Source organism: Macrosteles quadrilineatus, unplaced genomic scaffold (genome assembly GCF_028750875.1).
Source record: "Macrosteles quadrilineatus isolate MER2022 unplaced genomic scaffold, UCM_ALF_1.0 Scaffold_7__1_contigs__length_78375512, whole genome shotgun sequence".
NCBI classification, from domain to species: Eukaryota; Metazoa; Arthropoda; class Insecta; order Hemiptera; family Cicadellidae; genus Macrosteles; species Macrosteles quadrilineatus.
In genome coordinates this window covers 8,818,626-8,844,413 of record NW_026542600.1, presented here as the reverse complement: position 1 = coordinate 8,844,413, position 25,788 = coordinate 8,818,626, and the positions used below count along the sequence as shown (strand labels likewise).

The 25,788-nt window shown below is 35.8% G+C and overlaps 1 protein-coding gene across 1 annotated transcript in view; it reads right to left on the bottom strand.

Annotated features, from left to right (window-relative positions):
• Positions 1 to 25,788, bottom strand: part of LOC128998178 (uncharacterized) — a 50,792-nt gene that overhangs the window by 9,284 nt on the left and 15,720 nt on the right. Inside the window, exons 10-22 of the mRNA XM_054424194.1 lie at positions 23,492 to 23,625; positions 21,722 to 21,886; positions 20,518 to 20,639; positions 19,133 to 19,277; positions 17,451 to 17,590; positions 14,526 to 16,923; positions 13,190 to 13,362; positions 11,087 to 11,200; positions 9,995 to 10,163; positions 7,419 to 7,649; positions 5,721 to 5,906; positions 3,998 to 4,142; positions 1,252 to 1,414 (exon numbers count right to left, since the gene is read on the bottom strand). Of these exons, the coding sequence (XP_054280169.1) occupies positions 1,252 to 1,414; positions 3,998 to 4,142; positions 5,721 to 5,906; positions 7,419 to 7,649; positions 9,995 to 10,163; positions 11,087 to 11,200; positions 13,190 to 13,362; positions 14,526 to 16,923; positions 17,451 to 17,590; positions 19,133 to 19,277; positions 20,518 to 20,639; positions 21,722 to 21,886; positions 23,492 to 23,625 (4,285 nt within the window). The remainder of the gene's footprint in view (positions 1 to 1,251; positions 1,415 to 3,997; positions 4,143 to 5,720; positions 5,907 to 7,418; positions 7,650 to 9,994; positions 10,164 to 11,086; positions 11,201 to 13,189; positions 13,363 to 14,525; positions 16,924 to 17,450; positions 17,591 to 19,132; positions 19,278 to 20,517; positions 20,640 to 21,721; positions 21,887 to 23,491; positions 23,626 to 25,788) is intronic.

Sequence of the window (25,788 nt, the reverse complement as noted above, 5' to 3'; positions counted from 1 at the left end):
TGTCCGGAAGGTTTTTACAGGGACAAACCAATATTTTTAAACATAGATCAAGGGGAAACATCCTTTTCCTCAAACAATTTTAATTTTTTAAAGTTTCTCAAACACAGTTTTGTTTTTTTTTTGCTGTCCAAAAGCTAGAATTATCCATTTAAAATGGTTAAAACCCTTGTTATTGTCTACAATATGTCTAAAAATTTACAGAGCAAAGTGAAATTTTATGTTTTTCCTCAAGTGAGCCATGAACTTTAAAGTACATTTTTTTCATTCAATCAGAAAATTCTTGATAACTAACTGAAAATAGTATGCACGAGAGCACGAGTAGCATCAGCAACTTAACCAATTCTAGAAAAGGTATGCACATTGAACATACTTTTTTTGGGTAGTGGGATTTTTAATTAGAGTTGTTAAAAAGTGTAGAGTGAATTTTTTACCAGATAGGTTTCACTCAACACGAAAAAATTAACACAGAAAAGTAGCATATGAATCATGTTGGTAAAATATTTGTGGGTACAGTTTGCAGGACAATGTTAACCCATGTTCAATCTATATACAGTCTTCTTGGTAATTCAAAAATTGGAAGGATCAAAACTTTTGAATAATTCAAAATGACAGCTTAGCCCGTAGAGAATCTCTTGAAAATTTAAAGTTTTACCCTGTATTTTGATAAAACTCTGTATTTCATAGTTCATGAAGAGGACAGACAGGGGGAGGCGGTTTAAAACACAGTAATTTGAAGTTTCATGGACAAAACTTAAATCTTTTCTGCCAGACGCAATGTCAAAGTTGCATCCGATTGACCAAGGTGTCAGCAAAATTACAAAGAACCTTATACACTAAAAATATGAACTCTTGGTAATTTGAATGGTTTCTTCTTCTCCCAATAAATCAAACCTTTTAATAGTGAAAATGTAATTCTTTGACCCTTCAACTTTGAATTAGTCTACTGTACTATTAATCTGCGTTGCTTAGAATTTAAGTAAAATTTATTATCTAAGGTACGTCCAATGTAGTAAACTATTTTGGTATGAATATTTCAGGCTTAAAACACCTAAATGAAAACAATTTACAAAATCATTGAGTTCACATTACTTCATAGCATTATTACATTACAGCTATTATTTATAGCCTCATACCAATTTGTAATCTCCATAAACTTGAATGGAATTCAAAAATCTAAAACCCAGCTTTTTCAAAATATGTAGCTCTCTGAAACAATACTTCACTGTATAACTAAAGGTGAAAATACTTTACCTAAAATGCCCAAAATAGCAGAAGAAGATTTAGAAATCCTTTTCAAACAAACTTCACTCATTGGGTCGCAAAATATGTGGAACGAATCAAACGTAGAGACCACAAATGATTCATACACAGTGCTCATTATAACAACTCCATTTTCTTGAAAGCCACCAAGATTCTGAAAAACATTTGTTTTATTATTTATAGGAAACAATTAACATGTTAAGTATTTTGTTGGGTATCAGTATCCTGAAACATGTTTTGTTTTTTACTAATCAGCTTCATGGGTCGTGTTAAAATCATCAAGAGAGTAAGTTAGAAACATAGAAAATTGTCTGTTAGGGAATCGCCTTCTATGGGTAAAAAAAACTTAAACAAGATTTTAAAAGTACAAAAAAAGATATTAAAATAATATTGACTTGTAACTTGTAATTTTCATTATATTTGCATTGGGCGATCAGCTGATTTACTAATAATATTGGTTTGTAGTTTATAATGAAACTGGCCCCTGGGAAATTTAACAGTTTTTGGACAGTACATTTTTATACCGTTATGACCGTCAAGGAAAACAAGACCGAAAACATCTCACGACACCAATACCCAACTAGGAATAGAAATTTAAATATACAACAGCCAGAATTTGAATTTTTTAAAATCCATTATTTTCTGGTAACATAATTATTAGGAAAATTCCTAACGAAATGAAGAAAGAGAAGTAAATAGAAATAAATTTAAAAGAAAACTCTAAAACTATCTTATTGGAAGGGCTCTTTACTCTTTTTAAGAATTGTTATTGTTATTAATATCATAGTTTGTCTTTTGATTTAGCATTGTAGTTTAGAAATTATCGACTGTTCAATGTTATGTACATTAGCATATAACAAATAAAGTATATTTTGACTTGACTTGACTTGAAGGCCATAGTGACAGAAATTGTGGCCCTGCTTTGAATAAAAGAGGACACTCCAATGCCCCTCCTGCTTGGTCTGGAAATGTTGAATCATTGACTGGTATACAATGTTACAACACAAAAACAAATGAATCATTTTGTTGTTGTTTTGTCATTGATGTTGAATCATTTTGAAAGTATACAATGTTTACTTTCAAGGTTAAGCAGTTCCATAAATTGCGAGAAGAAAAATCATCAATGCATTTTATGACTGATTACAGGATTAATTGCAATTATTGCATGATTTGAGAGGAATGGAAGAATTTAATGTACCTATCAAAATACGGTTGAATAGTTCAATTAGTTAACTTTTTCTTTCCTAATAGTTTGTCAGTTCTTGCTATGGATATACTACTAATATCAATTTTGAGTTTCAGCTTTTTTGTCGTAGGAACATGTATCTCCGTTTGAGACTCCTTTGAATGGGAGATGGCAGCTTTATTTTTTACTAATTCAACCAAAACTTCTAGTTTTGTCAAACTTTTCAGTAATAATTTATCAGGGGGTATTTGCCAAGTTTTTATTAAATTTTGATATTTTCCAAAGCTGGCAGATTTAGTTTTGGCATGGTTTGTACTTCATTAGGAAAACAACATTTTGTATTTACAGATATGGATTCTTTTTTTTACCGGGACTAATTTTGGGACAATTTTCAAATCTCAACTTAAATTCCATTTCTTAATTTTTTTAATATTTTTTTAACACACTATGATAGTGATATCAATGAAGTTATGTCATAGAATGCCCAGTAGCCAGATGTGTGTGTGTACAACAGCTGACAGCAAATTTGTTGGGAAGGTGACACATGCTGACTCGGTGGCTAGGCTGCTGACCTAGTTCTTGATGGTATCGCTTATGTTGACTGAATGGAACTTATATGTGTTGGCACTTTTTAATTGTTACGTTTGATTGTCATTCAAAGGAAGACATATCAGAATGAAGCTTAACTGATTCAACTTGATTTTAAACTAAAATAGTTCTAATCTAATTGTTAGCTGCTTATGCTATTTTCCTTTAAAAAGTCTCTAGTCTAAAACAATATCGCAGATCATTGATGCTACTGGGAGTTGTCTTGAAAGTTCCGGTTTTATTTATTGAATGTCAAGAAAATTGTTTAAATTATTTATTGAAGTTTTCTGGCATGTTTTTATACACAAGTGAGTTAATATCAAGTGCATTGCTGATGAAATACACACTTAAAATTAAAATAACTGGAGATACACTTCACTTTGATTATAGTCTTTGAGCAGCACAAATTAGAGCTTTTTAAAACAAAAATAATTTAAAGGGAAACAAATATCAAGATTTTCAAATTTAGCAAAAAACACCTGATTGACTCTTAATTTCTTCTCTGTCATGGAGTTTGATATTGATGTTTACCAAACATTAGTTTTGTATTGAGATGCCAAAAAAAGGTTGACATCTCTTTTAAGCTTGCCTATTTGCCTATTTGGTTAGGCTACAGACCAGTGCGTGGAACGTAAAAGAGCAAATTGTAATGATAAAAAGTATAGACAGATACTAGGATCCAAACCCACGACATTGCTGCCTTGGGCCCAAAGTGGTGCTACCCACTGAGCACAACCCAACCATCAGTTGGTCTTGTTGTGGTGACTCACCAATTACATCACTATTTTGTTGAGGTTCATATTCGATTACAGCTGTTTTCTTGTTATTTTACCATATGTATGTTTTCTTCTTCATTAACTTAAGTTTAATTGTTATGACTCAATTTTATATAGCTCTGTTAACATAATGAAATAGAGTTATTTTGATTTAAATCATTATTAATTGTAGGATAAAAGTACTTACATAACATTCAGCAGGTCTATGAGTTATTTTGAAGCATAACTCTTGATCACATCGTGGTATTTGTGATTCGTTTAATTTCAACTCGTAAAACCCTCTGGGAGAAGAGACAACCGCGTAATAACCCTGGGGCAAGTGGTTGTCGTCCCTGTAACAAAATTACCACCTCTAAGTTATCATTTAAAATTTTAACTCTCCAAGCTCCTGGGGTTGTTTAGTGGTTTGATGATGAATATTTTTATGTTTCCCCCCTCTTACGAGCAAAAATATCCAAATTATTCAGTGGACACATAAATAAGAAGGAAAAGCAAAATGTTAAAGTGAAATGTCCGGTTTGAAACACCACCTCTCGTCAACTTCCCAGCTCTGTCACAACAGGTGAATACCTCGTAACTGACCAAGACAAGATTCGAACCCTTGATCTATTGTGCTATCTCCTAACCGAAGAAACAACGCCTCTCATCACTTGACCATTAACCAGATCTACTAACAATACAATACAATGCAATATTCTTTATTGTTAATTCGTTAAGAATTACAATTGTGTCAATACAAAAGTGAATTGTACATGTTAATTTTCATAAAATTCCTTTATTGAGTAGAAGGGTCTTTATACTGATTAACCCAAAACCTAACTGTAGTATTTCTAATCTTGACTCCTATGTTGCTGTCCAGGTCAGTTAAGCTTTCAATCTTTTTCAGTTATATTCTCATAAATGGTTTTTAACTGATTTTTTGGTTATGTTAGTCTTGTGTCCAATGTCAGCTTTTAGAACTCAAAGGATCTATGGAAATACTCCATGTAAAAGGTATTACTGAATTCTCTACCCGTAAAAATGCTGTTTTAGGTTTTCACTTTGTGAATATAGTTTTTTATTTTGTATTGTTTGAAAACATGTTTAAATCCTCAGAAGCTCGGGTAAGATTAAAGAAATGTCTTTCACGTAAATTATGAGCCGTATTTAAAAAGTTTCATCTAAGTATACAGTACTTTTTTGAGAGGATAGCAGGCTTACCTGAATGGGAAAGAGTCCAAACTGGCACAGGAACACAAAATTTTACACTATATACACAAAACATTAGAATATTTCACTGTCACTGACAGCATTTTCAACTAAGGAAGAGAGAGTTTTCTAGATGTCCAAAATGGTCCAAAATGTCAAAGCCTGCTATCCTCTCAAAAGATTTAGGCCCTTGTGCTCTATGCTACACCCTTAAGTATACAGTACATTGCTTTTGCGAGCAAAATAAATCAAGAAATGTAATAAGAAGGAAGTGGCACAAACTACAGTAGGAGGATTCATATACATTTTTACAGATTGTTTAGGAGATTTTTGACTACAATATCATCATGGGGAAAAACCAACTGCATAAATTGATACATAATAAACATTCTTGTTTTAGGGATCTATAAGGAACTTGTCTTGTTGTCTATTGACCAACTAAATGTAAATTTAGATGTTGTTATGTAAATTATATGCCAGAAGAAATAAGTAAGAAGAAAGTAACAAGAATAAGTGAGGGCAGGTAAGCAAGTGTTTCAATGAGTTGGAAAATCACATTGGACGCTGGAATGGAAATAAAAAATAATATTACATTTTAATTCTTTTAAATATTTACATTACTAGCTACAGTACTTCAATTTTTATGGTTAAAACTTCAATTTTTCAAATAAAATTAGAACAAAATACTAGAATGTGTGTCAGCAATATAATCTAATACTTACAAAAGAGGAAACTTTATTGGTTGAGCTTGACGGCTAAGATTAAATGGGATTTCAGTGTGTAGAAGGCACAAAGAATCAGACGTTACTATGCCGTCAATCCTTCGTGATTCTTCGTAGACTCCCCTGACACCAAAATCTGACACTTGATTTTGTCCAATGGTAACTTCAGTGTATTGATTTTTCAAGCTGCAAACAAATTACAGTTCATCAGAGGGGTATCTATAATCATCTATGATAAATATGTAATATTTTAAAGCGTCTATTAATCTCCCCATACAGTTTAAATGGTTTGTTGTAAAAAAGAGAAAGTGTTATTAGTATTACATAAAAAAACTATTTGACAAATATAAAAAAAAAATCTTGAGCATTGTATACAATGCTTGACCATCGAACTATATAAACATTAAAGTTATAACTTTGACAATCTAAAATCTTTTGTTTTGACACATGTACTATTCTCCCACGAATATGTAAATAAAGAACATTGTCTATTGTCAAAGATTTTGAACTATGGAAGGGTAGGAGAAATGGAGAGACACAGCCCATGCCCAAACTCACGAATAACCAGAAAATAATAGTGAATTGTGATGTCTTAGTGGGTTTTTTATTCGGTTCAGATGTGTAAAAAATCTAAATCTTAACTGATAATTTACAAAAGTTTCAATTTTGAGGTTTGATTGGCAAGTTTCAAAATCAAAACTTTAAAAATATTCAAATTTTAATCTTCTCTCATTGGATGTTTACCTTTATTAGTGACGTTTTAGATGTAAATATTATTCATTATGTTTCGCTATTTTGGAGTGATACTAGAATATTATTTTTGGGCTACTTTGAGATAGTTAATTAGCCACAAAAAACAAAGACACCAATTGGCAATTCCAAGGGGGGGGGGGCTATAGAGGCTAAAGTCCTCTCAATTGCACTCTAGAAAATTTACATTATGTTTTTATATAGTTTTAGATGTTAAAAATGGCTTTATCACCAAATGGCTTCAAAAATATCAAATTTTGAAATTTGTAACCCGGACCCCCAACTTTTTTGGGGGTGTTCCACAACTCCAGTAGCCGTCCCCTTGACAAGGGTGAAGCACACCACTGAAGCCACCTAATATATATTCTGATAGTAATATTTATAGTATAATACTGCATTCACAGGGGGTGGTTTGTGGGGAAGTTCTCCCACTACTTTTTCTACTTAATATATATGACACATCTGATTTATATTTTGGCAAAACCTCAGCTTTAATTTTTGATGAGCTATTGTTTTTAAAGGTAGGTTCAAGTAGAGGCAGTGGCGGATCCAGAGGGGGGCGACCGCCCTCCTTCGGCATACATATACATATATTTTTTACTGCATTAGTGCATACAAATTGTGTAAAATAGTTTGTCACACTAACTTTGAACAAAGAAATGGTATAAAACTGCCATTTTGGAGACTTAGTTTACATACATTTTTTGGGGGGATACCCCCAGACCCCCTGGTTTGCCCCCCCCCTTGGCTGTTCTAGATCCTCCACTGAGTGTAGGGGATATATTTATTCTCCTAAAACCACCTAAATTTTGTGAATGGAGTATAGTTTTTTTGTTGTTGTGACATGAACTACCAAAGTATAGGCTAATTTAATTAATGTCATATTTTATTAGAGTAAAGCTCAACTACTCACACTGTTTCCAATGAGACCTTGTGACTCGTACTTACTTCAATGGTTTACAGACTGATGAGTGTAAGAGTAGCCATTGGGGATGAACCATAGAAACGGAAGCTACAAATTCTCCCTCCACCTTGAGCCATCCGACCCAAGACTGGTCAGGTCTCCCAAAGGAACATTTCACTCTGAGACCGGAACATGTTGTAGGGGCCTTCTTTACGTTGGAGGAGTGCAGTTTTGTTTCGTTCCTAACATCTTCTGGTTCATATTTTTCGTAACCGCTGAAATAACGATAGCAACCATTTGATAAGTGGATAAGTCAATGATCAGCCACTCAACATCAATGTTAGCAACAAACAAAAATCAAATAAAAATATATTTTTTTACAAAAAGTACAAAGAAACCTAAATAAACATACACTTCCAACAAAAAGCAAATAGTCTTAACATTCATAACTGTGCTATGCATAATTAAAAGATAAAGGGTGGTCATAAATTATTGGACACATTTTCAGATTATATAAAAAAATAACCAAGCAACTTAGAAACATAGGAATTGTGTCATTGAATAGCAAATTTAAAATAGTTTTATACAGTAGGCAACTCCTACTCCATACTCAAAACTCCTAACTGCAAAAAAATTATTATAAAAATGTCAGTAATTAAAAAAGTGGTTAAGTGTGTAAAAATCACCTAAACTGTGAGCGCAAGTTATGTTTTCTTTCAATGACTTGTGTTGTGGCATAGTCAGCTGACCAACAATTGACTTTTCTACACCAGCTGTGTATGACATTGATGAATCAAACCTTAAACTGACTTAAGTAACAAATTACTAGTGTGCAATAAAAAGCAGAGTCTTTGGTTTCATGAATGTAAATCTGTAATAACTGTTTGAATAAAGCTTCGTTTAGAGTATGACTGTAATTCTACGTGTGACAATTCTATAAAATGGTGGTTCAGGCAGTTTGAATGACTAAGTGTCCAAAATATAGTGTAAAGGGTCCTCACCTAAGAAGAAACATAACAGTTTAGGTAATATTTACAGTCTTTTTATAACTACTTTTCATAATTGCTGACATTTCTATAATTAATTTTCTGCAGTAACTGTATGAAGCTGTTTTAAATTTGCTACTTCATGAAACAATTCCCAAGTTCCTAAGTTGCTTGGTTATTTATTTATTTAACCTTAGATGTGTAGAATAATTAATGACCACCCTGTACTTTTAGATAAATGGATGACAAAATGGATTATTATATTAAGGAAGAAGGAACAGATACACAATAATTTGTGTATAAATAATGATAAGACTATAAAAATCACTATGGTGAAACTTGGAAAAAAAGTAGTGGTAAATTTTATATATAAACAATTTTAAAACTGAATAAGTGAATTGAACGAAATTGAACGAATTGAAGAGAAAGTGAAAAAAGGAGTACCAAAGAGCATTGACATATTTAGTTGTCAGTAGTTTGATTTTAAATTATTCCATTGAACACAATTAAGTTCTTCATTTTTCATGTCAGTAATGACAGAAAACGTATTGGGTGTGGTAAAATTAAACAAGAGTAAAGCAACAAGGAGGCAAACATATTCAATTGATAATTCAACCATTGACTTTGTATTCTGCAAGTAAATTTCTTATTCTATTGTGAAATCTGAAACTTGCTTTGAAGTATGATCTATGTTGTTTTACATTTGAGACATAAACCAATTTTTGATTGTGAGAATACAATAAAACCTCGATTATCAAGGGGCAGGTCAAATGGACCAGTAAATGCAAGGTATAAAGAGGCCGCCAAACTCTTTTTTTGGCACATTTATGCCATTTTCAGGCTATATAATACGTTTGTGTTTGTCATCCTGTGGAGCTCAGTCTCCACAACCATTCAAATGTCCCGCCTAGTTAGCAATCTCAAGTCCAGGACCGCTCGCGCATGCGCAGCAGCAGGTGAGTGAGGTGAGTGAAGAAACGGGCTGGGCTGTCTGGTGTCCACGTTCGACGAGTGAAGATGCAGGGCTAACTTGGTGGGATATGGGGGGAGGTCCCCCCTTGAGGTATTGTGTCGTAGGGTAGTAATAAATAATTAATAACTAATTCCAGATCATGTAGACCAAATTTCTAATTCATATATTCCGTCATAATTTACTTGCTATTTGTACAAATGTTATATGTCCAGTTGACTTGTATATTAAATATTCCACATGTTGAAAGATTAAGATATTTCTGTATTAAAAATTATTTAATTAATCAAATAATCATCAAAGCTGGCTCTTAGGGACTGTGAATTGTGGTAAATTGTCTCCTCTGTTTAAAATAATGTGTCCAGTTATCGTTTCCAACATGAACGATTTGGTTAGGATCATAAATCACATGACCAAATCACCAATGTGAGCATGAAAGCATGCCACAATCCTTCCATAAACACGGCCACTTTTAAATACCATAAAAGCACGCCGATTGACACACATATGACGAGATATAACGGACACGTAAACATCAATACTGTAGTAAGTTTATAAGCAGCTGTTTTTCTAAATCAAATACCCAGAAGTAGAGTATGGACTGCACCATTTGTACCAATATCAACATTTTCAAACTCTATTTTAGCGGACAAACTATACTTACTTGAAACCCAAAGCGTTGCAGGCTCGGTAAGCTGCAGAATGAGCAGACTTGAGGCTTACACAGAGTGGTTTCCATCCGGAGGGAGAGTTAACGATGACGATGCCTTCGTCCGTAAACTCAGGCAACAGCGCTCGGTCTAGCCTGATTTTGTCCCCTGCCATCAGAGAATCTACAAAGGCAAAAACACATTTACAGCAGCCAATAGTCGCCTCAAGTACATTTGAAACAAATTTAAAATGATTTTATTTATAACGTTATCAATGGTATTCATCATATGATGTTATAGTGAAGTTACAAGACAACTTAGAAGTGTTTTACTAAACATTAGCTATAAATTTACGTTTATCTAAGTCTTGCAAACAGAGTAGTGATTAGAAACAGTTTCAAACATTTCTTCAATACCTTTGTTTAAGTCTTTCAGTTCCACAGGAAAACTTATAATAAGGAATACAACTAAAAGGGATGATGTTTTACGATACTTATCTCATAAAAAAAAAATTCTTTGTAACGGTTAGAGAGAAAAATTGATGAAAAAACCATAGACATAGAAGCGCGAGGTTCAGAAGATGGAGGATCTATAGTTGTTTAAGTGCCATTAGGTCTGACCAATCATCATCAGACCCAATAGGCAATCGGGCCTAGTGATGATTGAGACGTAGAAGCGCGAGGTTCAGAAGATGGAGGATCTATAGTTGCTTAAGTGTCATTAGGTCTGACCAATCATCATCAGACAAAATAGGCAATCGGGCCTAATGATGATTGGAGTGTCCAATCGAAATCAATCCCCACTTACCACCTTTTATATGTATTTACCATTTTGTGAGTTAAAAGTATGAGTGTAAATATATTTATAACAAGTTATTTGACATATTTTTGTACTTTTGGGGAAAAAGTATCATACAAAACTCACCCGGGAAGGGGGAGGTACGCATGAATACCTCGCAAGTAATCCCACACTCAGCAAGCCTTGCTCGGGAACTATCATGCTGTACCATAAACCTACTTCCAGGCCTTGAAGCATAATATACCATTAAATGTGTGAGTAAGAAGGAAATGGATAAAAATATGGCTGAAACAATGTTGTTTACTTACAGCAATTTTCCTCATCCTCATTTTCAGGACAGTTATGAATGCCATCACAACGTTGTGCTCTAGAAATACAAATTTTACTTCTCGGACAGTAAAATGCAGTCTTGTTGCAATTATCTGGAACAGAGTAAATTGAGTTATACAACCTAACCCTTTCAGTGCTATGTGATGATAAATCGTGCTTCTTTGTCCCTAAAAGTGCTATGGAACAATATATTGTTGTTCGCGTTTCATCCTAATATAGTGCTGAGCGCCGATATATCGTGCCAGCACGACTTTCAATCATGTGTGTTTAAATGGGCATATTGGTTGACTCGGTTGTTTTTTTCGAAACAGCGATGGTTTCTTTTGATTCCTCATACGATCGAGGTCCGTGCCGTCAAGGCGCGTTCCTTAACACTTTTAAGATTACAATTTTTTTTTAGCAATATTTTTTCTCGCGCCCTAGACTTCGCCCCCGTGGAAAGCCTAGCTAAAAAATCTATGTGTAATCGTTGCCACCCTGACTTTGGGTATTCCCATACATGTAAATATTACCTTGACGGGCTTTGACGTTCCATGAGACATTGCGAGCAACTATTGGCAAGTTCTTCTATGTCTTTATCTATTGAAGGCCACCATAGATAAGAACGGGCTAGTGCCTTCATTTTGACTATCCCATCCTCGTCGCCACTGGAACGTTTGGGGTGCAATGACTTGAAATAAAAACACCATTTGGGGAATTAAATAAAACCCGGCCGACTACATGTTTACGGTTTATTTATTATTATTATTATTATTTCTTTGTCATGAGAGCCGAAGCCCCCTGACTACATACCCGGTACCTGTCGTGAGACTTACCCGGGCCCCATGATGTAGGCCGAAGCTTACGCATCAACCTTTTGCACATCATGGGCGGATGACTTAAGGTCATCAGGCTCACCGGCTGCCGAAGCAGACCCTTCGGAAAGAGGGTTGCCCCTCAATCCTAACCAGGGTTTCCGGCTACTTGTTTAAGCGTCACTCCACCTGGGTTCCACTAGGTCGGGACCTAGAGGACCATGGTAGAGCGCCCCGACGCATTTAGTGCAAGTAACACTCGGGACCTATCTAATCCCTGACAGGCAAACCCGCCATCAATAGCCAGAAGGAAGGGGACCGTCAGCGTACCTCCCATTTACACCACTACCCGATCGAGGCCTTACCCAGTTGCTGGGAAACCAGAGATAACCAGAGCGATAGATCCCGAGATACCCCTGGCGGGCTCGGACCCAGCACCCGATCTACTTCGTTTGCCCGTCAGACCCAACATCACTGCCAGGCCATCAGGGTTTCCCAAAAGGAGGCAGGTATAGAAGTGGGACCCACCCGGATGAACCTATCCACCAGAGGTGGCGACACCCTTGACTCAATTGAGGTTCCGGGAAGAACCCCCCACACTCAAGATAACCATACCGTCCGTGCTCAGAGACAGGGATTGGTTTGCATAAGTGCCTACAAACCGTTACCCTCACACTGCGGAAAGTTACGTTGCCCTTGAGTGTCCCCGTGAGCTACGGGTACTTGCCCGTTTTCACCTCCAGGAAAGGTTACTTCCATGTTTACGGTTTGCTGGAATCTTGAGGACTGGAGGAGCGAGGAAACCTTTGGATCGGCGGTTAAACGTGGAGGGAAAAGTGGCGTGATGGGGTTGTAGCCAATCCGGGAGCTTTATTGAAATCATACGATATGACGTCACAGTCGCCTGATCGCAGTCAGGACACAAATGCAAAACATATTGCCAACTCTTTCTAACACAAATCTAAATATTGTAAAAATGGCAACATTATGGTACATTATTATTGTATACACTACAATTCCAAAATGAAATAATGTAACAGTCTGCCTGTCGTCAAAAAATGTCCAAAAGTCCCTAAAGGAAAACTTTTAAAACCGGATAGAACTTTCTCTGAGATAGATTGTGATACGTAATTTGTAACTGATTCAATTAGTTGTTACAAAATAGGAGAAATTGCATAACACCTTGCAAATTTAAAATGTTTCAAATGTTTTTTTTCTATTGTGAACGCAGTTTCTGTATTTCATGTACAAGATAAATAATATATTTTATATTAGTCGTTATCTTACTTGCACAGTGTTTCTCATCGGATTGGTCGTAGCAGTGAATTCGGCCGTCGCAATTCAAGCTAGAGTTGTGATTCAAAAGCCGCTCTTTACACGAACACTTGGCTTCATCTGAACCGTCTTCACAGTCGACCACCCCGTCGCAACGGCGCTTCCTTAGCAACGGCTGTTTGTATCTGAAACATTACAATGAGAAGAATAAGGATCATTTGATAATAAATACCTAAATGAAATGCAATAGTAGGCAAATAAAACATTTTGCTTGAAGGATTCTATTATCATGAAATAGTATATTACGTTACTAGTCCTGAAAATAAGTGTTTACCGGACGAGTGTGGTCGTTCTCGTGCGAGACGAAGTCGAGTACGGGATTACCATACGAGTCCGATACACACATTTTGGACGAGTTACATACGATAGTTTACGCCATACTACCAAATCTGTACAAATCCTAATATATTTTCACCAATTAAAAGACTAAAAATCACTAGTCATAACCTCTAAGAGAGGTTATGTTTTTGTTAATAACCATTCATTGCCACCTAAATATAGTATAATCAGCTGATTGGTGTCCGGCAAAACTCATTACAGCACAGTAGTACGCAATGAAACCCCATTTGAATAAGCTGGCGGCAAACAGCTGTTTTCTGGACTAAATCCTTGCGTCGGAAGTTCGTCAAAATAATGTAGTGTGGCGTAAACATTATTTTTCGTTGCCTATAATGAATTGTTAGTAAAGGTAGAATTTTGGTTGAAAAACAGCTTTAGTCATTAGTATATTTTATTTTTTTTATTGTTTGATTACTAATGCTTTGAAATTTCTGATTGGTATCTAAATTTAAAATTTTTACCAAATGCATTCTATTAAGAAAATGCTGATAATTCCATTGATGTCTAGAAAATTATCTATTTGTATTTAAACCAGCTGATTGTAAGTTAATATTTAACTCTTAAATAAAACAACACAGTAACAAATAACAGGAATGCTTATTTTACTTTGTTTCATTGGGATTGACTTGATTTACTAATATGGATTCGTAATAGGTTTATGTATTTTATTAGTATTACATTAAATTTCACACCTTGTACTTTATAAATAAAACTTGTTGGAACAAAAACATATTTCAAAATGAATATCAAAACTGAAAGTTAAGTTTACCAAATTATCTCTCTATTCCCTTAAAAATTTGTTAAGTCATATTTTGCTTACATCTGAACAAAATGAATTATCAATTAAATGTTTTTATTTATTTAATTCTATTTATAAAATTCAAAAAATTAAAACATAAACGGAAACAATTGCATCAAACAAAACGTTCAATGAAAGGGGTTTTCTTACCTTTTGCATACAAACAAGCTGTTTCTTTTGACTTTTTTCACTTCTTTAGTAGTATTCAATATTTCATTTGGTTTGACAGTGGAATCTGGGATATTTTCATGCATAATTTCTTTATCTAAAGATCGCAATGTAACGTCTTCTGTTGAATTTGCATTCTTTGATTTTTCTTGTTTACCATACATGTAGGCTTTGCAGAAGCTTTCATAGTCTACTGTTTCGTTTGTTTTAACTTTGCTGTGTTCAGCTATCGAACTTGTTTCATTGTTTTCTTTGAAACCGTTATCATTTTTTAGTCTATCCAAGGATTCCACTGATTCTGTAGATATTTGATTTACAGTGGTAGAGATTATAGCCAGGGTAGTTGTTTCAACGTCATTTGTTGTGTAAGAAGAAAGAGTTTTATGTTTAACATTTTCATATGAGTGAGGTTTGAATGTTTTCATTCCATCCGTAGTTGTTTCTTGTGCATTTTCATATGAGTTAGATTCAGTAGAACTCATTTCACCGATAGTATTTTCATGTTTATTACCATATGAGTGAGGTTTAACAGTACTCACTCCATCCATATTGCTTTCATGTTTATTTTCATTCCAATGAGGTTTATATGTACTCATGTCAGCCATAGTGCTTTCATGTTTATTCTCATTCCAATGAGGTTTATATGTAGTCATGTCAGCCGTAGTGCTTTCATGCTCATTCTCATTCCAATGAGGTTTACGTGTACTCATGTCAGTCGTAGTGGTTTCATGTTCATTCTCATTCCAATGAGGTTTATGTGTACTCATGTCAGCCGTAGTGCTTTCATGTTCATTCTCATTCCAATGAGGTTTATGTGTACTCATGTCAGCCGTAGTGCTTTCGTGTTCGTTCTCATTCCAATGAGGTTTATGTGTACTCATGTCAGCCGTAGTGCTTTCATGCTCATTCTCATTCCAATGAGGTTTATGTGTACTCATGTCAGCCGTAGTGCTTTCATATTCATTCTCATTCCAATGAGGTTTATGTGTACTCATGTCAGCCGTAGTGCTTTCGTGTTCGTTCTCATTCCAATGAGGTTTATGTGTACTCATGTCAGCCGTAGTGCTTTCATATTCATTCTCATTCCAATGAGGTTTATGTGTACTCATGTCAGCCATAGTGCTTTCATGTTCATTCTCAATCCAATGAGGTTTATGTGTACTCATGTCAGTCGTAGTGCTTTCATGTTCATTTTCATTCCAATGAGGTTTATATGTACTCATGTCAGCCGTAGTGCTTTCATCTTCACTTTCCTTTTCAATAGTTACTTTACCATCATTGTTTTCCACAGTATATTTAAAATAATCATGTTCATTTCCACTGTTTGAACTTCTTGAAATATTATGCAGGATTTTTGTTATATTTTTGTGTTCTTCATGATGGTCTTTTCTATGTGAAGTTGCATTTGCAAACACTATGGGAACAAGGTAAGATGGAATATTCACACTGTGAGAGTCACCTGAATCATCTTCTGGCTTTGATAAATTGCTGTACAGATGAACTAGCTCATTGATCAACTGGGTGTCTTCGTTATGATATATACTCAAAGTTGTACTTTCAGGATAGAATTGATGAGGAACAGTAGAGGTTTCCTCATCTGCCAATGAAGTAGTAGCAACTGTTTCTGTGTTAGGAGTGGAAGTACCAATGCCATCATCTCCATCTCCTTTCTCAGAAAATTGTGACTTTGTTGAGTGGCAGTTTTCTTCATCAGTTATTTCTAAAATAGATTCATGAGAGTACGGGAAAGCACTTTCATGAGTGAATGTATCATCAGGTTCTTTGTTTTCTTCATTATTGCTTGCTCTTCCAAAACTGGATTCGTTTTCATTTTGATCTACTTCTTTGGAGCTTGCGACCTGACCTTCTTTTGCTGCAATCAGGTCTTTGTTTGAGTTTTCTTCGTGAGGATTTTTATTTACAGTTTGATGTTTATAATCGTAGCTCTTGATTCCATATGGCTCATTAAATATTTCATGGATTGTGATTTTATCCTCATAATTTTCTTCTAGCCTAGGATCCTCGGGGTTAGCATTTTCTACAAAATTTTCATTTTCATTTTCTTCTTTGGAAGATTCCTGGTATTCTGGATCTATTGCTTCCAGCATCTGACTTCTGCCTTCTTCTGAATTCCTTTCTCGTCCTGTTTGTTGAGAGTCTGAGGCTGGGTCGGGTGTGGTTTGAGTAGCAGCATTATCTCTACCAAAGGTTCCATTATTTGTGGCTTTCAAGTAATTTTCCTCACAGAACGTTTCATCTTCTGCATTGAAGCAGTCAGGTTTGGTATTGCACAGCCGAGAGTAGGAGACACAGCGTCGGCCAGAGTTGCATTGCAGCCCTGGGCACTTCTGAATGGGCATCAGGGATGGGGATAGGGCACCTGAAAAAGAAAATAAAATATTATTGATAAATGTCTTTACTGTAAAACTCAACAAACCGGGTAGGCCTATCCAATGTTTTGCAATCAGTCTAAGGGATTTTTTCACTGGATAAACCTTTGGTTGTGCTCAGTAACATTTTTGGGTAAAGCTGAGGTTGCACTTACTGAAAACCCCCAACATAACACAAGAAAAATGGTGTATCTTCGCCATATGCGAGGAACCCTTCACACCAGAATATTAGTCTTTACAGTAAGCTACTTTGCAAAATTTGACAAAGCTAAATACAAACAGTTATAAAGATCTTACATGATTAAACATTCTTTGTATGAAGTTTATTTTTGGTGATGGTTAGTTTACATTATCCAACAGATTATTAAGGACATTTTTTGTCACAACCAGTAAGAAACTTTGTCATGCCATGAAACCTTTGTTTTTACTAAGGGTGATGGAGAATATCCGCAATTATCTGTTGGATAATGATAACACATTGCTTATCTATGTTGTTTATAGCTAAATAATATTTTACCTCTATTGTTGGTTATACTCTTGATCCAATCAAGGAAGAGGAATACTCGGGTGTAGACTCCTGGCTCGTTAGGTCTAGCACAACCCTCCCCATGGCTCACTACTCCAGCCACGTACCATCGGTCCTCTTCACCTGGCAGTCTGTCAAAACACCACTACATTATACAGTTGTTTATGTCCTTCATCTAAGGATGCTAGGCTCAAGCCCGGAAGCAGTTTACACTTTACCCCAGGCTAGGTCCAGAGGATTGTGTCATTATCACTTAACTAGTAATTGGCAGAACTGGACCCCAAGACCTCGAGACCGAAGCCTCACACTATCACTAGACCAGCTTATTCTCTCACTTTATATACAGTTTTTTTTCCTAGGACGCTAGGCACAAGCCTGGGATTGTTTTTCACATTACTTCAGGCTAGATCTAGGGGTTGCGGCATCATCACTTAGATAAAATCCATTGGTGACTTGGCGGGGATCGAACCCGGGACCTCAGGGACTGAAGTCCCGCGCTCTAACCACTACGCCAGCTCGCTCCTCAACTTTATATACAGTAAAGTGTATATGTTTTGTACTGTGATCAATGGCATGTCTCATTGTATTCACATAGAAGTAAGATACAGAGGAAACATTTATTGGTACAATTAAGTGGTGTCTAGCACTGTAGTGCTGGTGTCTAGGGCCAAGCCCCGCATCACTTCCCTTGCCTTCATGTACTACAATGCTCACAGTGGAGGAAGACCTTGTGCCCTGTATGATAGAATGTTTTGTGTTTGCCGTTGGGGCTCTTCCTTGCTCGTAACAAATATATTTCCGGCACATCATACCAGAGCTGAAAGTGCACGATCTTCCCATAACCGTGTTTCCTGTGTACCTTATTTCTCTGTACTGTATTGTATTGAGATCTTAAAGAATTATTGGTTGAGATTTCCTTATGATCTGAGACTCGCTTTGAGCTTTAATTGAATCTAAAATGTTAAAACTAAATAGTCAGAGGTAAGGTAAATCAAGATTACTTTTCTAAGTTCTTTGTTAGCCCAATCATGCAGAATAGTTCGCCAAAATATTATGAAGGAGAATTTAGCTATGTAGCTGAAGGTAATTTAAGAAGCTCACACTACATATTTCATGTTGCCTCATTTTAGAAAGAATATGATGTGATATTTGACCTAAAGAACACTCTATCTTACTAAGTTGAAAATGCTGTCAGTGATAGTGAAATATTCTAATGTTTTTTGTATATAGTGTATAGTTTTGGGTTTCTTGTGCCAGTTTGGACCCTTTCCCAGTCAGGTAAGCTTGCTATCCTCTCAAAAAATCTGAAATCTTAGAAAGAATACGGTTGGACTGTGGCTGGGAATAGGGTTTTCCATGTATTGAGTTGTTGCCAGTTCTTGGCCAGGGTTGCCAGGTCATTTGGAGCTGATTTATATGTGAGAGATAGTTTTGAAAATTATGGAATTATGGTAATATTTTTAGATTTTTTACTTGTTTATATATTTAGTAGCCTTTGAGTGTTTGGGCTATTGTTTTTGAGTTAATTCTGTTTAATATATTAAGGGATTCAGGGTATGTTATTGAGTGAGTCAGGTTTTGATTGAGATGAGCTACTATTGAGGTAGGATTGTTGTAGTGACTGGTTTTGCCACTAGAAAATTTCGCCTTGGCTATTGCAAGGTCAAACCTACCTGCACAGTAGAGGTCCCCCACTGTCCCCTTGGCAAGCGTCATGGCCGCCGTGTAGATATCCAGCACATAGGCCAGCTCCCTCCTGGTCCGAGCGGTGTTTACAGTACGGCAAGATCGGGACATTCACCTCGTGGAGGTCATCAGCTGGAAATATGTAACTTGTTAGTTCAAGCATTGGTAAAACCTACTTACAAGTGGATTCTTACTGACATCACGAGAAAAGAACAATCAGAGGATGCTTTAAATGGTATAAATCGTGTCAATCAGGATGTCGTGTAGGGAGGTATGAGCGAAAGGCTCCCAGCAACACTGAGTCACACGACTTGACGCTAATCCAATTGCAATTAATTGTTGGGATGACTGTACAAACTACAAAAGCTAGTCTGGAAGAGTTTTTGTACACAGGTAACTCGACACTCTGACACAATCTATACAATTTTTGGCAAACTATAATAGTCAATATCAGTAGTCTTAGGTCAAAAATATAGACAATGATCAACTAGACTGAAAAACCTTATATTATTTGGAAAACAATCTTAAGCTGATTTACAGTCCCATAGAGAATGGGATGTGAGGGATCCTTGCAACAAAGAACGCAGAGAGAGATGAAGATTTGATTTAGACATCGTTCTCTGAATAATAAAGTTGACTCCTTTCAACTAGAATTTTAGCAAATTTGCCATATAGGGATTAAGCTATTATCGTAGGTCTCATGGTAAGACCTGGACCTGGGACCGATTTACTTTTTCGTTTTGAGGTCCCAAGAGGCAAGTGTCTGTCAGCCCGATATTTCAAGCAAAAATCATCCAATTTTGATGAAATTAGGTATAAACGTGTAAACATACACATTTCATCGAACAAGTTTGCAAACCAACATGGTCAGACTTTGGGAACGGGGTTTTTACAAGGGGTTTTACTGGTAATAATTGGTTTTTCCATTTTTTACCCAAAAACATAAAATTTAGCAATTTCTTCCCAAACCATTTTGTAGAGCTTAATAAAAACAAATAATTATGTATATTGAAGCGATGCTATGCCCATAATGGTTAAGGAGAAAATTTATTAAAATCTGTAAATTTAAAATTCTCATGTTTTTCTTATGAAGAATATGTAAAACTGTAGTTTGCATGGTTATGGACATATTTTGATTAAATTTTGATTATTTCATTATTTCATAGTACCCCCAAACTCCCCCCCCCCCACAGTTCGCCCCCCCCCCCCTTGTGACTATTCTAGATTCGCCACTGGTAGAACTCTTGGATTGAACAATCTTGTCGCAGATCTGAGGAAATACACCTTCCATATGGTCTTTTGGACACCTTCTACACACAAACTAAAATATTATAACTTCGGTCATTTGTAAATTTAAAGGCTGATAACTCACGGTCTGGTCCCCCTTCTTTGGTCGCTCCCCATCCCACTGCTGTGCACAGAGAGCCTGGGGGTGGCCCGTACTGGGATAAGTCCTCTTGGGGAAGACAGATGGGGCGGACCCACCGATTGTACCTGGGGGCGAACAACCAATAAATGAACAATTGCAGTTAAAAAACAGTTTTTTTTTTACCTTTTACCAGATAATGATAACTTGTTAATATAAATCAGGTTTCTTTGATCTGTACGTATGAGTGATTTCACATATGAGTCTATCCTCCTTTTCAAATTTAAATTATTTTATTTTTTGAACTTTGACTCAAGGGAATAGCAATTGCAACTTACTTAAGTCAACGTAAGACTGTTACAAACAATACTGGTGTGCGCCAAAGTAAGGCTTTCTGTACTATAATCTGTGCAAGGAAGCCAACTTTGTCTGGTGACTGTATGAAAAAAACATTTTAGAACTTTGAAATATCAAGAGATTCTCTAGGGACTGAGCTTTATTTTGAATTATCAAAAGTTTTGATTTAACGAATGTTTGAATAACCAAGAGTAGAGTGTATCCAGGGTTAAAAAACAATGGCAAAATACAGTGGAGTGCATTCGCCTAAAGCCTCGCACGTATCTTTCGAGTCAATCAGGGGCAGCATAAGGATTGATCTTCCCGCACCTGATACAGTGTACAGTCATGTCACATGTAAATAGAACATGATCACATAGCACTCAATTGTTAGCAGGGAAGTTCCGATAAGATGGAAGGTCGAATTACAGAAGTTACCATAATCGAGACTACTGTAATCCCATAAACTTGAAAACTAAAATTGAAGCTTAAATAATATTATGGACAAGTAAGGTACAGAGGAAACACGCTTATGGGACGACCATGCGCTTTCAGCTCTGGTATGTTGTGCTAGAAATATACTTGTGACGAGCAAGGAAGCCCGAGCAGCGAGCAATGTGCGGAAATTCCTATCACAAAGGACACAGGTTTTTCCTCCACCGTGAGCATTGTAATACATGAGAGCGAGGGGGGCAATGTTGGACTTTTCCTTAGACACCAGCACTGGTGCTAGACACCACTTAAGTGTGCCGTTGAAGGTTTCCTCTGTACTTTACTTCTCTGTGATAATAATAAAACTCAGAGAGTACTAAGACCATCAGAGTTTAATTGATTATTAATGTACAGCTTATGAAATATATACACTGATTCTTACTTGAGTTTGGAGCCCAGCCTTAGCAAAGCAAGGTCGTTCTGCATATCATACATGTCGTAGAGGTTGTGTAGAACGACGTGACTGACTCTTCGTGTTTGTTCCTGAGGTGAGAAGGAGAATCTGCGCAACATTCCAGCTTGCACCTCAAAGTAATGCTTTTTGAACCTGTAACAACATTGAAAAACATCAGTTTAATTGTTAACACCTTTAGTGCGGCTGACATTAATAATTAATATAGTGCGGGAGTGGCGAGGGCGGCAGACTATGTTAAACTATGTAGCACTCCTAACTCTGAAGTATTGATCAAGTGTGAGCTCAGCCTAGCACGGAGAACGTTGTTTCGCTTGCTGCTTGTTGTGTCAGTTTTATTCTTTAATTCGCTATAATTTGTTTTCAGATCCAACAATTTCATCGGTGGTGGAGACCGTTCCAAATTTAGTGTGGAGTTCTGTCTTGGATTTAGTGAAATTGCTTAGAATAATGATGATTACTGTAGTGTAGCACTGTGGAAGGAACCTAACCTCAAAATTTTGCTTAACGCCTTTTTTGCGGTATCTTTTGATGGCGTATCCAGGTTTTTCACCCCTGATTATTTGGCCATACTGAGGGCCTGCTAGCAGTTTTGTTTTGTGCCTCAGTAACCCAACAGAACTCTTTTGGGTCCTTGTAAAACTACGTCCACAATAACTGGAACACAGTTCATGCTATAATATGCCTCTCATTTGGATGAACCAAAATTTAAACGTTTTATGTACACTCAAACACACAGCGCAATAACCACCGGCTGCGGCCGGCCATCGTGCAACATCACTTAACTTGTTAAAGGATCATAGCTTGATCAGAATATAATGTTTACCTCAATTGCTCTCTTCTATGACAGCCCACAAATAAACTACTGAGAGGAACAGTTATATCCAAATTACTTTTCTTTCACATAACCTCTATTTGTAAGTATAACCTGTAATCCTTAAGTAGAACCTCAATAACTTGAACATTGATATCTAAAATTCCTTGATATCTCGCACCTCAGTATTTTGATTTTTTTGTTTAACACCTTGATAATTCGAGCCTCACTCGAAAAATTACATAACTCGATTTGTGACCCTTCCTTAAAATATATTATAAGATTTACTGTAAACAAAATTATTAAAAAATGAAAAAATACATGGAGAAGAGACAACATTATATTTCAATCATAATAAAATTAAGCAGTAAATGAATACACATTAAGTAATTGGGTTAAAATAAAATAAGAAAATGTGTATTTCTAAACATGCTGCAGATTTAAAAAGTTCTCCTATTTACTTATAGAATTAAAATTCAATTTAAGGTTTTTTGTTTGCTTAAAAGTCTTCTATTAAAAGGAAATTTAATTTCAATATCTTAAAGTGTCTCTTTGAATTTATTTTTATAATCGTCCCTCTTTATAGGAGGTGATAGATGTTGCAAAAAAGTTAACCCTTTTAAAAGAATTCCAGTTTATGTCGTGGTAGATTAATTTTAAATCTAGTGTTGTAGTCACAAGTATTGCTTGAAGTGGATGACAATAGATTTTTTTGCATGAATAAATGTTTTATAACCATACAGATTATATACTGTTAAGATTTTGAATTCAGTAAATGTCTCTAAGCTGAATCTCATTTTGCAGTTTCATCATTACGGTACACAAATAGCCTTCTTTTGTTTTTTTGTATGATAAGGATGGAATTTTAATGGCATGGATTCCCACAGTTGTGTACTGCTAAAACACTGATAATATTAATTACTTACTGGTCCATACAGTGAGCAGCGGTCATAACCCAGAGTTCATTGACGATGACTCCGCCACAGTGGAATCTTCCATCCCTATAAAGAGCGACCAGCCAAGGCCATGAGTGAGATCGGCTTATCCTTCCTCCGACCACCTGCACAGGAAATACCAGGATCAAATCATCACAAAGAAATATACAGGTAATGAACAGTAAATGCAAGAAATATAGGTTAATACATGAAAATTGTGAGTTTCAGGTAAAAAAGATGGATGTAGTACAACCAGACTAGAGACGCAGAGACTTGGTCTTTCACAAAAAAAGACCTAGTCTTTTATTGAGAAGCATCTTTGGAACAATTAAAGAAGGACATTCACGGAGAATTAGAAAAAAATAGAGGGTTGAGAATATTTTTTTTAGAGAACCAGATACTGTAGGAGTGGTAAAGAGTATAAAATAATGCATGGTTAATATGTCTGGGCCACATTCATGGCAGAGGTGAGAGAGAGAGAGAGATGGTAAAGCAGGTGCTAAGAGGTACTCCGGAGCGCAGGAGTCCACTGGGAAAACCAAGGGTACAATAGGTTGACAAGGTTGGACCTAAGAAGAATAGGAACAGACCTAGAGCTGACAGAAGCCTAGAAGTCCAATGTACTATCAATAATTCTAGAGGCACATGGTTGGTAAGGCCAAAGATTGCTCACTCATTGGTCACAGTTTAAGAGTAAGTAAGTAAAAATTATTGATGAAGGATTTGGAAAATTAAGCTCAATAGAGAATTTGAAGGAATGAGAAGATTTTGAGGACCACAAAATTATAGCAAGACTCCATAATATAAGAGGACTTTATGGTAAAATTAAAACTTCTAAAGAAAATGGAAGAGGTAAAAGCTTTCTAGAAAGACAAGAGTGGAAGAGGTTTATAAGCAAGCACACTTAGAACACTGACATTGCTAAAGAAACTGATGATGACAAGAAACTGATGGCGTGATTATCATGAAATTGTTACAATCTAAATATTGAAACTTATAGTTGTTTACATTTTGGACGTTTTATCAGTTTGGATTATTGCGAAACTATCATTCAGTTACTATTTCTAATTGATTGTTAATGGAACAATCTATGCATGGATTTGGGTATCAACAGATAGCACATAATAAATGTTTAATTTCCTTGAAATGGTAGTACAAAATCCTAATGGGAGCACCTCTAACACTGTTTATAATTTTATCATTCAAACTAAAAAGTTTTAAAATAGTTTTGCACACAAATTATATATATTTTTGTGTCAATGATAAATTTTCCACACAATTTATATATATTTTTGTGTCAATGATAAATTTTTCACACAATTTATATATTTTTTTTGTCAACAATCATTGATATTTTCAATAAAGGTTGGCTTTCCCTTTACCTTGCATTTGCCCGTCCACATAGACTATTTGTCCACGTGTGAAATGTATCCAGCAAAACAAGGGGTGAGCTGGTACGAAGGTAAACTAATGATAAACTAGTGATAAAATGTTCACGGCAATGACAAAGATCCGAACCCACGACATCTCTTCCTTGGGCCCGAAGTCTGTGACGCTACCGACTGAGCCACCGACTCACCTAAATTAAAGCTTATAACCGCCTCTTTAACTATACAACGGAATGAAAATGATTAACGGTAGATTCTTCATAGTCTATGAATAATTTTGACTGTGTCTCAATCTGATGTCAAAAATCCGATGTCTCAAAAACAACTATTAAAATTATTAAACATGTTTGAACTTCATGCAGGTATTTAAATATAATTATTTGCTTGCATCTAAGGTTGGTTTTTGGAGGGTGGAGAACTTATCAGAAGTTTAAGAATACATGAAGGAAGAATGAATGGATACATAACTACCTTACCCAAGAAATGTATCAAAATAATTGTGAAATTACTGTGAACTCTCAAATACCTGGAATTCAGGGAACCTTAAGCTTTTCTTAGGTAACTTAGGAAACCACTCCTTCTTCCTTTCGAACAATGGGTTCACTGAATGCTGAACAATAATTCTACTTTTCAATTCAAAAATATCTCACAGAAAACCTCCAGACTAAGGGATTTCCCATTTGCCTGATTGGATTTTCAATTGAATAAGTCCTTAAATATGAAATGACATAGTCCCTATTCAAATAACATTAGATATAACAAGTACTAAAGTTCGCTGCTACATGGATGGTAATAAAGTGGAAAAATATAACCGATTAACTTGGTACCGAAGGTATCGCTACCGACATTTCACCATCGATTCTCTGTCCCTGTACTTTTCCCAAGAACTGGTGGAACCGA